The following is a 16,762-nucleotide window of genomic DNA, read 5'->3' on the forward strand; positions in this document are numbered from 1 at the left end:
AGTTTTCTCGTCGCTTTATAATATTAAGGTTGAACCACTGTACTCACATGAACTCATTTAAATATTTCTTGAGTAGCTTTCTCGATCTTGAGAGGTTCAGTGACATTGCTGGCAATAGAGGCCTCACTGAGCCATCGGATTTCATCAAAAATATCTTAATTTGAGTTCTGAAAATTAAGGTCTTGAGGGTGTGGAACAACATGAGGGTGAGTAATTAATGACAGAATTTCATTTTTGGGTGAACTAACCCTTTAAATGTAAATTTGTCTTGTGCTTGTCTGTTTACATTTTACATTACATTTTATGAGTGTAAAGATCATTAACAGTTTAAGGAAAACCTGATTACTAGATGCATTAAACTACTATATAATGTTGAATATGAAGTATAATAGTGCAGTGGGGGAATATTTGTTGGTCCTGATAATGCCAAATGTCAAATGTCAGTAAAAAGTGGCTTACATTATTTTAAATATATCTAGTTAGTGACAGATTGCAAACATATTTGTCTAAAATAATTCTGTGTTTTCAGCTTCAGAATCATGAATATTTTTTATTCTGGTATTACCGTTGTCCTGTGCATTGGGTTACCAGCACCAAGTCCAAGTCTATTAATTTCCACCCCCAATGTAATACTAAATTTAACATTTTAACCAACAGTACATTTTTTGTTAACCGTTTACCATGTCTTGGAGTATCGCAATAATATCGTATCGTGATATGTATCGAATTGTGACATGATGATATCGTTACACCCCAACTGATTACAGTACGTTTACCATTTAAACTTCAATCAAACCTTACATTGTATTAGAATACAGGATTTTAGCATGAAATACTATGCATTCAGTTCGGCTGACTCAACATTTTAACACAAATCAAGTTAGATTCTTTTCTGACAAATAAAAGATGAATAATCTGTCTTTATGAATACTTTTAAATTAGACAGAATGCCTGTAGAAACTGTGAGCCAGCAACACAGGCATCAGCTAAGATTCCTTTAGCTTCTAAGACTTTTTTCTTGTGGTTGTGCTTTTAGGGGTATTAAACTAGTGTGGGCAGTTTAGATTGGAGACATCCGTCATTAAGTGCAGCTCAAGCAGTGACTCAGCAGTGCGAATTGGAAAAATGCACTGCAGGTGCCCGGCTCTTCCAGACGTTGCCAGGTCTTAATATAACGTGCCTGATCCCTCTGTGGACCTCAGCAGCAGCTGTGCGCACCAACACAGCCCAATGTTTACTGAGCACGATAAGACAAGTTCTCTAGGCATACTGTAAAGTGAGATTTTACAAGGACACCCCAGAAGGAAAGGCGTCATTGTTAATCATGAGTTAGTTCACTCAGAAATCAAACACTTGCAGAGTAAAGAGTTGCATTTACAAAATTTTTATTTTTTGAACCATCTTTGTTATAGAAAAAAAAAAACACATGACAACGTTCCTTATAGACAACTACCATCAGTAACGGTGACGTAATCTCCTGGAATCAGTCAACATCCATAAGAACCATCATGCGATTCCATCATCGATTGTGACGTCATAAAGTACCAGCCAGTCTTTAGCGTAGAAATGTGCGTTTTATACATAACTAGTGATTTTAATTCTCACCCCCAGCCTCAAACTGTTATAATCTACATTAATACAACCGCCAAAACTACCTTACCGGGCCATGAAATGTCTTTTGCATATATATATTTTTAAATGTTTGCTTGTTTGCGTATTTAAATAGGTTGCATTTAAATTTCAAAAGCCTGTTTCCAAGCCAGTATCCAGGTTGTGCAAACATTATCAAGGGATGTTAGCAGGGGAATTAAGGGTGCTTGTAAACCGGCGTCGAGTACAAGTCTTTTTTTCGATCCGGGGAATTATAAATGCACTAAGCCACCAGGGGCCCAACTGGCTTCAACCCCTGCTGCACCCTCTTGTGAACTTTTTTTTTGCAGTCCACCACCGGTGATGGATGGCGTAAACTCTAGTTGGCTTCAATTCCCACAGCCGCCGATACCAATTTCTTTCTTGTACCGGTTTGTTAGAGTGTTCGCTTTTCGGGTGAGCTTCGACAGTACCGTGTGCAGTCCGGTTAGATGAAAATGAAACAGCTTCTCCAAGTCCTCATCGTTCGGTTCGATGCGAGACATCTCCAGGGACGGCGTCACGCCGTGCTTGTCCTTGCGCCTCTCGTCGGCTTGAAGCACGCCCCATTCGATATCGTTCCTAATTGATTTGAGGAGCACATAAGAGCCGTACATGTCTCCATCCTGGAAGGTGTTCACCTCTTTCTCCTCCTCCTGGTCCAGCGGGACGTCCCTCAGCAAACTTGGCACCATGACCGTCTGGTCCATGTTGTTCACGGCACCAATAAACCGGTTCATGGCATTGAAGAGGGAGTTCTTTTGGTTGTAGGAATCGCAGATTTGCATCATCTTTGCTGTCCTATTGACCCGCAGGGCTTTGATCAAATGCAGAACGAGGCTTTAAGGCTCAGTATAGATAATAAAAAGCAGCAGTAGATGTAGTTACTCTTGGCTGGATGGTTCAGGTAGATATAATAGAGGGTTTATCTGCTATTATTCAGGTCCAGGGAGTGCTCAGATCCCTTGTGCGCTTAAGTAGAATGAGTTTCTGAAAGCGCAGGTGGATTTAAAGCAAGGGTGTGGCTTCCACACGTCAATCAAACGTGTAACCAGGTTGTAACCGGATAATGTGACCTGAAATAACACAGATGCGTTAAAGATTAGGGAGGATGCACACAATATTATATAATCAGAAATAATATCAGTGTGCAAATATATATATATATATATATATATATATATATATATATATATATATATATAAAAGGTAGAAAAAGCAATAAATATAACAAATATGATTACTAATCTTTCCATAACATTTACAATGATTAAGGATGAAACTGTTTTGTATTTAGTAAAACTAAAACCTGATCTACAAACTGTAATCTGAACGTGAATTATTCGCTTCCTACCACTCCTTGATTTCCTCAAGGAAAAGCCGGCCGGCAAACTAACCGTCAATCTATCGAGGCTAACAAATAATATAGGCTTCTGAATACCCACCTTTGCTGATATTCGTCCTCTTCCTTTAAATTCGAAAAGGTCCGGCAAAGTCCAAGGAAACCGCCGATAAAGTCGCTGAAAGATAACAGAATCGTCTAGCAACAGACCGAGGGTGAGGCCGCGTGTAGCTCTATGGCGCTCATGAATATTCATGAGGCGATGCATCAGCCCACAACCGCTCAGCCGCTCTAGTCCAATTAGAAGCCAGTCGCTTAGTTCATCCAGGAGGACGGCGCATTTCAACAGCCAATCAGAGGGCAGAAAGGGAATCCGGCAACGTGCCAGGGCTGCAGCTCGCGGTCAAAGACACGACAGTGAGAAGGAAGGATAGTGAAAGAGGGAACTACCGGACTGATGAAAGTACCTTCTACATTGCGTATTGACTTAACTAGCGCCAAAAAGGTTTATTCCATCGATTTATTTTCACTTCGGAGTCCAAAATAGGCTTTATATAAAATAGTCTTTTGACTTTAAATGCCAAAAAGAAATGAGGTACAGAAACTGTCATAAACTTTTGAGAAAAATTACACTGCCGTGACTCTTCACATCATCAGAAAGGTATTTTATAAAAGATAAAAGCTATTTAAAGGTGCTATTTTTTCCAAAAAGAGACCAAAAATACATTGCATAGTCTATACTTTACATATAGGCTATAATAAGATTTTTTTATTTTTTTATTTTTTTTATTTTTTTAAAAATGTGCAATGGTTGTTACCGAGGAGACTCAATGCAAAGCCTGAACTGATCAATGGAATTATGCAAACGCGAACTTGCAAACATTATGCAATATGTGCCAAGATATTTAATGACACAAGGGGAAAAGGGTGAAAGTCAAAAATCAAATGCAGATCTACATACAAGCAGGCAGCACAAAAAAGTATTTGAAGACTTCAGATGCAAAAGACTCTAAGTGCCGTCTGAAATGTTCTTCTAAAATGAACATTTTTATCAAGCTTGTGTGTTTAGGTTCAGTAATTTCACATTAATGGCAATTAATAGGTCCTTTTCATTGCCATTAAAGTAAAATAATTGAACATAAACATACAAGCTTGATAAAAATGCTCATTTTAGAAGAAAATTTCAGATGGCACTTTGCATCTCAAGTCTTCATTTGTACACGTAAGGCACTTTTTCAGTCATTGCTTTGAGTGATAATATCAAGGAAAGTGGATAGCACAAGAACACTTTAAGCAAAACAAGTCACACAATGAAGTTTGTTTGTTTTTTAAGTGATAAAACAATAGATAAACTGTTCAAAATGAGAACAAAACGTATTGGATGCTTGTTTTACAAAGGTTAGTGGAAAATGTTCATGTAAACGCCACTTGATATGATGTTTCAGATGATTTTTAACACTGTCAGACATTAGATAGTGGGACTTAAAGGGATAGTTCACCCACAAAGGAAAATTCTGTCATCATTTACTCGCCCTCAAGTTGTTCCAAACCTGTATGAATTTCTTTCTTCTGCTGAACACAAAAGAAGATATTTTAAAGAATGTCTGTAACCAAATAGCTGATTTACTATGGAAGTCAATGGAGCCCATCAACTATTTGGTTACCCATATCTTCTTTTGTGTTCAGCAGAAGAAAGAAACTCGTACAGGTTTGGAACAACTTGAGGCTGAGTAAATGATGACAGAAAAACTATCAGTTTAAGTGTTCAAATACTTTTGGGGGCCTCTATAAGATCAGCTCTCTATATACGATGATCTCAGATCTCAGATGACACAATATCTGCACGAAAATTCATGTTTGCATGATTATTTGCATGGGCTTTCCCCGTTCACTGAGGTCTCCTGTCGTTGCTGTCCCGTTACGTTTTTCAACAACATCGTGGTGCCATCTGGCGGTCAGGAAGGGAATAAGAAACTGTCTCCAAGCCGTGATAAAACAAGCCAGGAGACTTCCACATGACCCCATGGGAATCAATCCATCAATCCAGTTCATACAGTAACATACAAATTTCAAATGAAGACAACCCAGAAGCTGGTAACGACGAAGAACCATTTTATTCATAGAGATCACGGTTGTTTACAATATCAACGTACATATTGTTGGCATGCTAGCTGGTGGTGCATTTTAAAAAGTTGTATTTTTATTATACAAAGTATATTATTACTCCACTCGTCTATCTGGAGATGTGGAGTTCATCACGTGTTTTCAGACTATGAATTCTGGACTCTAATACTTAATGACCCATCAACACAAGGGGCAGCTGCAGAAATGATTGTTAACGTATTAATATAATAGCTATAAGTCTGTGTGATAATAAAATTAGAGAAAATAAAATGATAATGATAATAAAATGAGAAAACCATGCAAAACAGCAACACAAAATCAAATTTAAAAAAAAGAGATGCACATTGACACACGTAAATATGGAATTCGTTAACAGTACTTCACAGAACAATTCAAAATTAAAGAAAGCCAAAAGACTGCAGTGATTTCTACCACAAATAAATAAATAAACAATAAATAAACAACAGAGGTCACTAAAGCTTGGCTCATGTTGAGAACAACTGAGTTGAAGAACTTGAGTGATGATTCTAGGATTCCTCTGACTCAGACCTCCAGAAAATCTGCGTTTATTCCATTTATAGAGCTGTAAATCAAATTTCTCCAGCGTTTTAACTAGACATCTGTTTTTTTAGAGCTGTTCTCCTGCCAGCATAATCACTCTACCGTGACTTTTTTTTTGTCTGTGATCTGGTTGTACGGAATCCCGAAAAGGACATGGTGGTGGAACAAATATGGCAAAAATCAAAAATCTCGCAAAAGTTTTTTGTTCCCCGAGAAACTTTGCGTTCGCTCTATATATATATATATATATAGCATTTTGACAAATGGTAACTTTTTTAAAAAGTTTTTTTTAGGTCTAACATTTTTTTTTTTCAAACAATATAGCGTCCTTAGAAATATTTGTCATACCAAAATTCTCATTATCGTTCAAATTTCTCATGCAAATATTCATCCGCTTGAAAATAACAACATTTTCTGAGCTGTAAAGCAAGAACAATGCTGAAAGAGATGATGATTACATTCTTACAGTAATACACCATAAAATAATAGCAGATACAGTGTGTCACAAGGTAGATATGGTGTAAAACTGTAACTACAATCCATAAACTGTGGAATTACCCATTAAATAACCCAATAAACAGCGTTTAGTTAGTACTTTAGTTAGTGAAATATTGCATTTAATTTGCCTGAAAAATGCTTGTCTTATAACAGTGTAAAACCACTAGTTTTAAGGGCACATGTTCACACTTCAGTCTAAACGTATTTCAGTTCTGTACATGGCTGTATGTGGCAGAAAATTGCTTGTTTTTGGCTTTCACAACAAGACAAGATTGACGTTTTTGACTGTACATGATTATGTCGAGTCATTTTCAACCCGGTGGAGCAAAAAATTAAATCCAAATCATAAAAGACAAAAAAGCCATTTCTGAGATAAACCCCTATGCCAAAGATTTTACAACAGCAACAACAACAAAAACATCTTGTCATCTGTTTTTCTTTTTTTTCTTTTTTAATAGTTTTTCCTCCCGAAAAAGCAAGTAACTAACAAATCTGCATTGAAGTCACTTTTTAGGGGTTAAGTAACACCATGTCCTAACCAAGTGTGCAAAGTTTTGAATGTAAAGTAATTATGCCAACACTGAGTAAAAATACTGTGCAAAGCCACGAAATAGCCAATCAGAACATTGATATGTAATATACAGCTATCTGGACCAATGAGATTTCACTGTGGGCGGAGCTACCAAGTGCAACATGACAAATAGAAACTAAGCTGACAAAATGGAAGATAGTTAAGAAAAAAAAAAAAAAAAAACCAAACATTTGATAAATAACTAATCATTTAAGTCGTGTTTATGTCCCAACCAGGCATTAGGCCGTTTTTCTGTCTGAAATAGAAAATTCTTGTGCAAATTGACAAAACCACAGCTAATCTGAACATATTTCATACACAGCTAGAGAGGGATTGAAATATCGATTGACTTTTATGCGAGCGGTTAGGACGTGGCGTTACAGAAACGCTAATGACTAGCTGTAGTGTGTGTTTCTGCATGCAAGGCTTTGTACAGTGTAAAATACAGAAGTGCGTCTTAAAACCATTTCCTTTTCCTCGCTAACGCTGACGTATTGGAAGGAGAGGCTTTGGTCATGGCACAACTGCATGGTTAAGGAATGACGGAAGGGAGAAAAAAAGAAGACAGGAAAGACAGAATGAAAGATAAAAGCAGAGAGAGAATAAAAACAGATGAGAAAGAATGGAGTGTGCTAGCATTTTTGGGTTGCTTTCCCTTTCCAAGGTGTCGTATGTCTTCGGTGCCTGAAAAAAAAAAAACGGGGGAAAAAAGAGATTTAAACATTTTTACACACAGACTAGAAGACTTTTTGAAGAATCTTCATGTAGTTTTTCGCAGCACCATTATAGTGACCACAATCACAAAAAAAGTGACATTTACAATTTTTTTTTTTTTATATTTTAGTCCAAGTCATATGATAGCGTTCCTTGAGCAAAATGAAGTCACTATTCACTGAAAATCTTCCCCTCCACTTCAGCTCTAAAATCTCCTTCTCCATTCCACATATTTAAACATAATCAAGTTCATTTACAAAACACATTTTGATGCTACTCTAAGGCATCATCGCATACATGCTTCCGGAACGCACTGGAACAATAATTTTCACAGAAATTCACCACATTATGGAAGTTAAATGCAATAACTTCACAACAAATATACACATAAAAATTATGCATATATATATATATATATATATATATATATATATATATATATATATATATATATATATATATATATATATATATATATATATATACACAGTACAGTCCAAAAGTTTGGAACCACTAAGATTTTTAATGTTTTTAGAAGAAGTTTCGTCTGCTCACCAAGGCTACATTTATTTAATTAAAAATACAGTAAAAACAGTAATATTGTGAAATATTATTACAATTTAAAATAACTGTTTTCTATTTGAATATATTTCACAAAGTAATTTATTCCTGTGATGGCAAAGCTGAATTTTCAGCATCATTACTCCAGTCTTCAGTGTCACATGATCCTTCAGAAATCATTCTAATATGCTGATCTGCTGCTCAAGAAACATTTAATGTGTACAATTGTACAAAATATTTGTGTACAATATTTTTTTTCAGGATTATTTGATGAATAGAAAGTTCAAAAGAACAGTGTTTATCTGAAATCTAATCTTTTGTAACATTATAAATGTCTTTACTGCCACTTTTGATTGATTTAATGCATCCTTGCTGAATAAAAGTATTCATTTCTTTAATTTCTTTTCAAAAAAATAAAAATAAAAATTCTTACTGACCCCAAACTTTTGAACGGTAGTGTATAATGCTACAGAAGCTTTGTATTTCAGATAAATGCTGTTCTTTTGAACTTTCTATTCATCAAGGAATCCTGAAAAAAAAAGTACACAACTGTTTTCAACATTGAAAATAATCATAAATGTTTCTTGAGCAGCAAATCAGCATATTAGAATGATTTCTGAAGGATCATGTGACACTGAAGACTGGAGTAACGATGCTGAAAATTCAGCTTTGCATCACAGGAATAAATTACTTTGTCAAATATATTTAAATAGTACACAGTTATTTTAAATTGTAATAATATTTCACAATATTACTGTTTTTTACTGTATTTTTAATTAAATAAATGTAGCCTTGGTGAGCAGACGAAACTTCTTTTAAAAACATTAAAAATCTTAGTGGTTCCAAACTTTTGGACTGTACTGTATATATATATAAAATATGACAATTTATTATTTTAAAATTAATTGTTGGATGATATTTTATTTAAATTTTATATATATATATATATATATATATATATATATATATATATATATTTGCAATAACTTCATAAAAACGTTACATAAAATTTGTGTATAAATAATTTACAATTAAAAACATTAAATATATATATTATTCTTTAAAAACACACATACATATTTTATATATATATATATATATATATATATATATATATATATATATATATATAAAATAAAAGAAATCCCTTCTGCTCACAAAGACTGCATTTATTTGATTAAAAATACACAAAAAAAATAGTAATTTTATGAAATATTATTAAAACTTAAAATAACTTTTCTATTTGAATATATTATAAAATATAATTTAATCCTGTGATCAAAGCTAAATTTTCAGCATCATTACTCCAGTCTTCAGTGTCACATGATGCTTCAGAAATCATTATAATGCTGATTTGCTGCTCAAGAAACATTTCTGATTATCAATTTTGAAAACATTTTTTTCAGGATTCTTTGATGGATTCTTTGGGGACAGATTTTTTTTTTGGGAAAGAAATCAATACTTTTATTCGGCAAGGATGCATTAAGTTGATCAAAAGTGACAGTAAAGACATTTATAATATTACAAAAGATTCTATTTCAAATAAAAGCTGTTCAAATATATTGCTGCCGTGACTGGTATACTTTATTAGTTTTCACAACAGCTACATCGCCTCGTCTTGTTGTTAAAGTAGTGCATAATTACATATATGAATAACCAATTGAAGCATACTGTATGTTTTATATTTGTATCTGCGAAAATCAGAATCGCCAGCAAGCCGTCTATCTACTGTAGATAATGTGATGAATGTTTATATGGTTGTCAATAAATGTGACATTTTTTTCACAATTAACTATCTTCAATACATTGTAGCTTTAATAAGATTTAAGAAACAGGCAAGAATAAACCTGGTGTTCTCCATGATTCCTGCTCTTACCGACAACAAAGGACTTAAACGTGATGAGCTCGTAATCACGACTTCAGAAGAGGGAAATTTCAGAGACCTATTTTTGTACCATGAGTTGCAGTCTGCTTCAAATCTGACGTTTAGGATGCTACGATTGAAGCTAGTCAGTAGCTCCCAGTATAACGGAGCGTGTGTGTGTAACTCACCTGTGCCCACGCCGCTACACCATCTCGTACTGATTGGCAGTGATGAATCGTGACAGACAGCAGGCCAACAGCATTCCAATCAGCTGAAAAACACACACGCACACACATGGCCGTTACCATGGTAAAACTGTTTTCCAGAGCTTTTTTTGCTCCCTCTTCCAACGTAATTGCTAATTAAATTAAATTGTGATAGTCGTTACTGCCGGCTGCTCTGCTGGGTTTAGGGTTCGCTCTCTCTGCGCTCAAGAAATTCTAGTTATAATCATAATGAATGTTTACTGATTCCCGTTTAACCGAGCCAAAGAATTCCACATGCGCTGCGCAAGATTAGACGTATTAGCGGGGCCGCGTCTCTAAGAGATGTCATCGATTCAGGCCGCCCGTGTGCTCGCAGATAGCATTTACAGTTCAATTAACTTGGTGTGTGTGCGTCAGTGGGGTCGAGGTGTTCCTCTGTGCCCCTTTGGACCCATTAGTACGGCTGGAGAGATATCTGCATAATGGCCCCGAGGCGAAGCGTGAGTGACAGAGGGCCTGATTGTGTTTGAAACGGCACGTTCGCTAGCAAACCCCAGCTGCGCCACACGCTCGGCTCCTGCTCGTGTGTCTGTGTGTGTTTACTAAATGAGGGCTGGGAAAACACAGACAGCCCGGGGTCGGCGTTCACCACGGGGTTGTCATGGCAGCGTGGCTCTCGCTCCAGCTTTTAGACGTGAGCGCACGCGGTGTTACCGAGTGACTCATTTCGACGGCGTATAGAGCTACACCTGTGTGAGACAACACCAGCCAGCTGTTCAACTCGCTTTGACGGTAAACGGAAAACAGATTGGAGTAAATATTAGCTCGCAAACGATCGCCTCAGATGCGATCATTACATCTCAAGGACAGGAAAGACATTTCTGTTTAAGTGAAATGATGAAATTTAATGTAATAAAAGATAATAAAATCAACCAATTGCATGAGTTTGGGGCGGGGCTATCTGATCGAACCAATCAAGAGGTCATTTACATATATATAACAGAGATCATTTACATTTAAGGCTTCAAATATGCAAAGCTATGGAAGCTTGTTTCCGCCACGGAATAAAAAAATACAAAAGGTAATTGTGAATTTTTATCTCACAATTCAGACTTTTTTCTGCCAAATGTGAGTTTACATCTTGCAATTATGAATTTTTTCTCAGAATTGTGAGATATAAACTCGCAATTCCCTATTATAAAGTCCAATTCTGAGAAAAAAAGTCAGCTCACAATTGACATTTTCTCACAATTCTGAGTTTATGTCATGCCATTTTTACTTTATTTCTCGGAATTGCGAGTTTATTTCTCAGAATTGCAAGTTTATTTCTCAGAATTGCGAGTTTATTTCTCAGAATTGCAAGTTTATTTCTCAGAATTGCGAGTTTATTTCTCAGAATTGCGAGTTTATTTCTCAGAATTGTGACTATTAGAATTGCAACTTTTTCTCAAAATTGCAAGTTTATATCAGAATTGCAAATTTAATTCTCAGAATTGTGACTATTTCTCAGAATTGCGAGTTTATCTCTCAGAATTGCAAGTTTATTTCTCATAATTGCAACTTTATTTCTCATAATTGCAACTTTATTTCTCATAATTGCAACTTTATTTCTCATAATTGCAACTTTATTCCTCATAATTACAAACTTTATTTCTCAAAATTGCGACTATTTCTCAGAATTCCGACTATTTCTCAGAATTGCGACTATTTCTCAGAATTGCAAGTTTATATCAGAATTGCGAGTTTATATCTCAGAATTGCGAGTTTATATCTCAGAATTGCAAGTTTATTTCTCATAATTGAAACTTTATTTCTCATAATCAAAAACGTTATTTCTCAGAATTGCAAGTTTATTTCTCAGAATTTCAAGTTTATTTCTCAGAATTGCAAGATTATTTCTCATAATTGCGAGTTTATATCTCAGAATTGCGAGTTTATATCAGAATTGCAAGTTTATTTCTCAAAATTACGAGTTTATATCTCAGAATTGTTAGTTTATTTCTCAGAATTGTGAGTTTATATCTAGCAATTCAGACTTTAACTTGCAATTGCAAGTTTATATCTCAATTCTGAGAAAAACAAATAAGATTTACGAGATGTAAACAATTTGCAGGATAAAAAGGCACAAGTTGCAATTACCTTTTTTATTTTTTATTCAGTGGTGAAAACAAGCTTCCATATAAAACAAAAGTGTAGAATATTAAAAAAGAGAAAAAAGAATACAATAAAATGTTTTTAAAAGTGTAGAATATTTAAACTTTTTTTAAATAAAAATAAAGTATTTTCAATTTAAAATAAAAAATTAAACAATTTAAATATTGTAAGTGTACAACATTTTTAAAAAGTAAAAATAAATAAATTAAAATGTTTAAAATAAAAGTATAGAATATTTTTAAATGCTTAAAAAAAAAATTTTTTTTTTTTAAAGTTTCAGGGATTTGATAAGTTCCCGTTTCCTCAAAAAGTGTGAGTAAAAGATGGAAATGGTCTCCATCCTACCTGCGAGAATGCAATTCCAAACGTTACTCCAGCGATAATGCCCATGTTAGTCTCAATAAAGGACGTCACTAGCTCATAGCAGCCCTGAAAACAAATAAAATAGATGATCATAAAAAAACAAATAAACAGATGAAAACCAAGACAGTCAGCCTGTGTGTTTGTGCAAGTGCATGTGTGTGTTACCTGCTGATAGACTTTGGTGGGCGCTATGGTGGCGTTTCGCAGGTCTGAGGCGTTGCAGTCGGAGATGTTAGCGCAGCAGCTTGGAGGAATTCCATTCACAGGGAAATAAACACTGGAGAACCAGCTGGTGTAGTTCAGAACACCACAACAACGCAACTATAGACAGAGAGAATCCAGACCAGAGGTCACCACAGGTAACAGTAAATCTGTATGCCAAACAACCACCCAGAACATCTAAGAAACTTTCTGGAACACATCCCTTGCATCCACCATGAAAACACTTGCAACTGCCTAACAACCACCTCAAATATTTCAGCAACCACCTAGAACAACTTGCAGTAGCAATGCCCTAGCAACTACCTGGAACTCCTTAGCAATGCCCTAGAAGTTGCTTAACAAGCACCCAAAACACCTTAGCAACACCCTGGGAACAACCTAGAACATCCAGCCTTCTAAGTAAAAGAGCCAGGCACTGATTAATAAAGTCATTGCGTCACTGCAGCTGTCGTTAGAAGCTCCGGTCCCCAAAGAAAGCTGAGACTCACGCTTAGGACTGCACATGCGCATTTGCTCGTCTAGCCTGAAAAACACTATTTTTTAACACTATTTGAGCATAAAAAACAACATTTATGGAACATTTTATGTCAGATTTTGTTGCTGATTTGAAATAAGTTATTTAATTGTGACTTCGGCAAGCAGTTTTTGAGATTTCAGGATTCCTCCGTTCAGATAGATAGGACTTGGATGCCCAAAATAGCTGCCTGGAGACGTTGCAAATATGGCCGCCGAGTGAGCAGACTTTCCTTGAAAGGGACTACGATTCAGTGCCGGTCACAGTGCAACCATTAATCCTGTTTGTCTCCACTGGCCGACTCATCTCCATCCCGAATAAGGCCAATGACTGTAGTGTCATCAGCAAATTTTAAGAACTTGACAGTTGAGTCTGAGGAAGTGCAGTCGTTTGTGTACATAGAAAATAACAGAGGGGAGAGCATGTACCCTTGAGGGGCACCGATGCTGAGGGTGCTTGTGCTGGATGGAAATACCCCCAGTTTTACCTGCTGAGAAAATTTGGCACAGCAAACTGACTGAGTTTATACTGAAGAATGTCAGGGATGATTGTATTAAAAGCTGTGCAAAAATACACAAAGAGAATATGTGCACAAGACCCTGGAAAGTTGAGGTGCTCCAAAATAAAATGCTCAGTGCCATGATCAGTGCATCTTCCACAGACCTATTTGACCTGTATGCGAACTGAAACAGATCCAGCAGGGAGCCTGTAAAGACCTTCAGGTATGCTAATATTTAAGTAATGCCCTAGCAACCACCTAGAACACCCTTGCAACTGCCTAACAACTACCCAGAATATCTTAGGAACATCCTACCAATGACATCAGAATACATTAGCATTGCCCTAGGAACTACCCGGAAAACCTTAGCAACACCCTAGCAACCATCCAGAACACCCTTGCAACTGCCTAACATCTACCCAAAATATCTTAGCAACACCCTAGCAACTACCCAGAACATCAGCTAGCAGTCTATCTGACTGAAATTCGAGCTGTGACCTTCAAGCTCTTAAAAGCATTTTAAACGTTCAGTCAAGGCTTTATCCAGCCAACAGCAAAGTTTGTCTTCATAAACTCTCCTTTTCTAGTTTGTAATGCCGATTATGAAAAACATCTATCCCAGGTATCCATTAAAACACGTCACATTAGATAAACTGATGTTAACCAGTGTTTGAACATACACTCTTCTGGACTTTGTCCACCGCGACGCTTCTCTCATCCTTGGCGTCATAATTCTGAACAGCTTCGGTGTACGTCCTCAGAAAGGTGCCTTTGATCTGAGGGAACACACACACACACACACACACACACACTCCATCAGATGTCACCAGAACAAGTCCTCCTAGTGCGAGACAGATGGAGATCCCTGAGAAGCATTATGGGTCACCGCCGGAGAACCTGCGTGTGCGCGTCTCACCTCATGACGGAAAACAAAGCCCGAGATGCCAGCGACCAGCTCTGCCAGGAAAACCAGAGACAGGAACATGGCATACTACAGACAGAGAGAGCGAGAGACACATTAGGGCCGTCCGGTGTAAAACCTGCTTCCTGAAGTTAAACTAGCAGTGGGCTCTCACCAATTTGAGCATCCATGGACTCCCACGGCATGTGGCGAAGCATCCGAACAGCCCGAACACGATGATGGTAGTCCCGGTCCCGATGAGCACGTAGGGAGCATTAGTGGAGTTGTCAGCGATCAGAGAGATGTATGGACCCAAAATGAACTTCCCCCATAATCCCACTGCCAGCAGGATCGCCCCCGTGATCTAAAGAGAAAGAAAAACAACATCTGAACTTTTATTGTTAAACCCTTCTGATGAGTACTTGTACAGCTTTGATACCATCTAGTGGACAACTTATCGGATCTTCTCTCCTATCATCAGACCAATAGGCCTTTAGGGTCATCAAACACACTGTTGCTGTCAGTACCCAAAACACACTTAAAGCTTCAGGGGTATCGTGCATTTTCAGTGGCAGCACCCCAGTTGTGGAATAACTTGCCTTTTAGCTTGAGATTGGCCACTTCAGGTTTTTACTTAAATCTTTACTTAAGACACATCTTTTTATAAAGGCTTATGGACTGGAGTAACTACTGTATATTTTTGTGTGAATTTAGTGTTGTATACCATTTGTGATTGTTTTATTGCTAATAGCATAATTTTATTTCTCTGTGCAGCACTTTGGTCGACTCGGTTATTAAACGTACTATTTAAATAAATTAAACAAACTGAAACAAACAACATGTGATCATAGCGAAACAATTTGATCACAATATGGAAATATTGATTCTGACTCCTCGATAATGACATTCTGTGGTCGAATATTTTATTTTAATGATGCCAATTTGAATCATTTGGCATATTTTATTAGCAGCACTGTTATTGTTAACATATATACAACTTAAAAATCATTTTCTATAATTGAAATAATATAAATATTAGTGCTGTCAAATCGATTCATCGTGATTAAATCGCATCTAAACATAAGTTTGTAAAAATACACACATTATATGCAATTAATTGACTTTACAGCACTAATTAAATATTAGATTACCTTAAACTTGACAACTAACTGAAATAAATTTAAGCTGAAGTACTAACATTTAAAAAAAAATTAAATAAATGAAAGATAAATATTTGTAGAAACTAACAAAAATGACAAATGTACATACAATTACTAAAATTTAAACAAATAAATAAAATTTTAATAAATACTGAAAAATAAATAATACTGCCTATTAGCTGTGCTAGTTTCATGGTAAATTATTTAAACTAATTTAACTTCAAATCAATATTTGTAATGTCCTAAAAGCTGTAACATTAAAATGTTTAATTTTTTTTTTTTTGTGTGTGTGTTGTTTACATATTAAACTGTTGTGATTAGGTTTAGTATCTACTGAAAAGTATTCTGGAAGTTTAAAGCTTAGGGTCTTAATATAATATAATAATATTTTTTTTTGGTAAGATCTTATTTAAAAGCACAAATTTAACCTTTGTCACTGAGATTTGTCAAAAAATACATTAATAGATAGAAAAGACATCACAAAGGTGTGGTCAAGTTTAAAAAAAAAAAGTAAACATTTTTAAAACAAGATGAGAAGCAATTGTATTACATGAACACCTGTTTTCAGAAAATATATCTTAATATAAGTGTAGAATAAAAGTATCAATTATTAGTACACACATATATATATATATATATATATATATATATATATATATATATACAATTCCAGATTATAAGTAAAATATTTTTCAAGATTTTATTTACTTATTCAAAGCCTAAACCTCAGTAAATGTTCATTATTTGTCTCATTTTCTAAAAAGCACATTTTATTTTATTTTATTTTTTTTACATTTTAGTCACAAATATGTACCACATACAGCTGTACAAATGTGAGTTTAGTGTGTTAACCAGAAGAGGGCGCTGGTGTATTTATTC

At 35.6% G+C, this 16,762-nt stretch overlaps 2 protein-coding genes across 2 annotated transcripts in view; both read right to left on the reverse strand.

Annotated features, from left to right (window-relative positions):
- Positions 1-1,368: 1,368 nt before the first annotated feature.
- On the reverse strand, positions 1,369-3,235 carry mid1ip1b (MID1 interacting protein 1b). Its single transcript, XM_048182736.1, has 2 exons — positions 3,075-3,235; positions 1,369-2,705 (listed from the first exon to the last, which is right to left on the reverse strand). The coding sequence occupies exon 2, from the start codon at positions 2,418-2,420 to the stop codon at positions 1,980-1,982; it is 441 nt and encodes a 146-aa protein (XP_048038693.1). The 5' UTR covers positions 2,421-2,705; positions 3,075-3,235; the 3' UTR covers positions 1,369-1,979.
- Positions 3,236-5,066: 1,831 nt separating this feature from the next.
- The window catches only part of tspan7b (tetraspanin 7b), a 33,729-nt gene continuing 22,033 nt past the window's right edge, over positions 5,067-16,762 (reverse strand). Inside the window, exons 2-8 of the mRNA XM_048182735.1 lie at positions 14,899-15,087; positions 14,739-14,813; positions 14,503-14,598; positions 12,753-12,908; positions 12,570-12,653; positions 10,053-10,135; positions 5,067-7,409 (exon numbers count right to left, since the gene is read on the reverse strand). Of these exons, the coding sequence (XP_048038692.1) occupies positions 10,067-10,135; positions 12,570-12,653; positions 12,753-12,908; positions 14,503-14,598; positions 14,739-14,813; positions 14,899-15,087 (669 nt within the window). The 3' untranslated portion in view covers positions 5,067-7,409; positions 10,053-10,066. The remainder of the gene's footprint in view (positions 7,410-10,052; positions 10,136-12,569; positions 12,654-12,752; positions 12,909-14,502; positions 14,599-14,738; positions 14,814-14,898; positions 15,088-16,762) is intronic.

Source organism: Megalobrama amblycephala, linkage group LG2, assembly GCF_018812025.1.
Source record: "Megalobrama amblycephala isolate DHTTF-2021 linkage group LG2, ASM1881202v1, whole genome shotgun sequence".
NCBI lineage: Eukaryota > Metazoa > Chordata > Actinopteri > Cypriniformes > Xenocyprididae > Megalobrama > Megalobrama amblycephala.

Bases quoted from the DNA above. Each gene is read 5' to 3' on its own strand.
- mid1ip1b (XM_048182736.1), bottom strand. From the start codon at position 2,420: ATGATGCAAATCTGCGATTCCTACAACCAAAAGAACTCCCTCTTCAAT.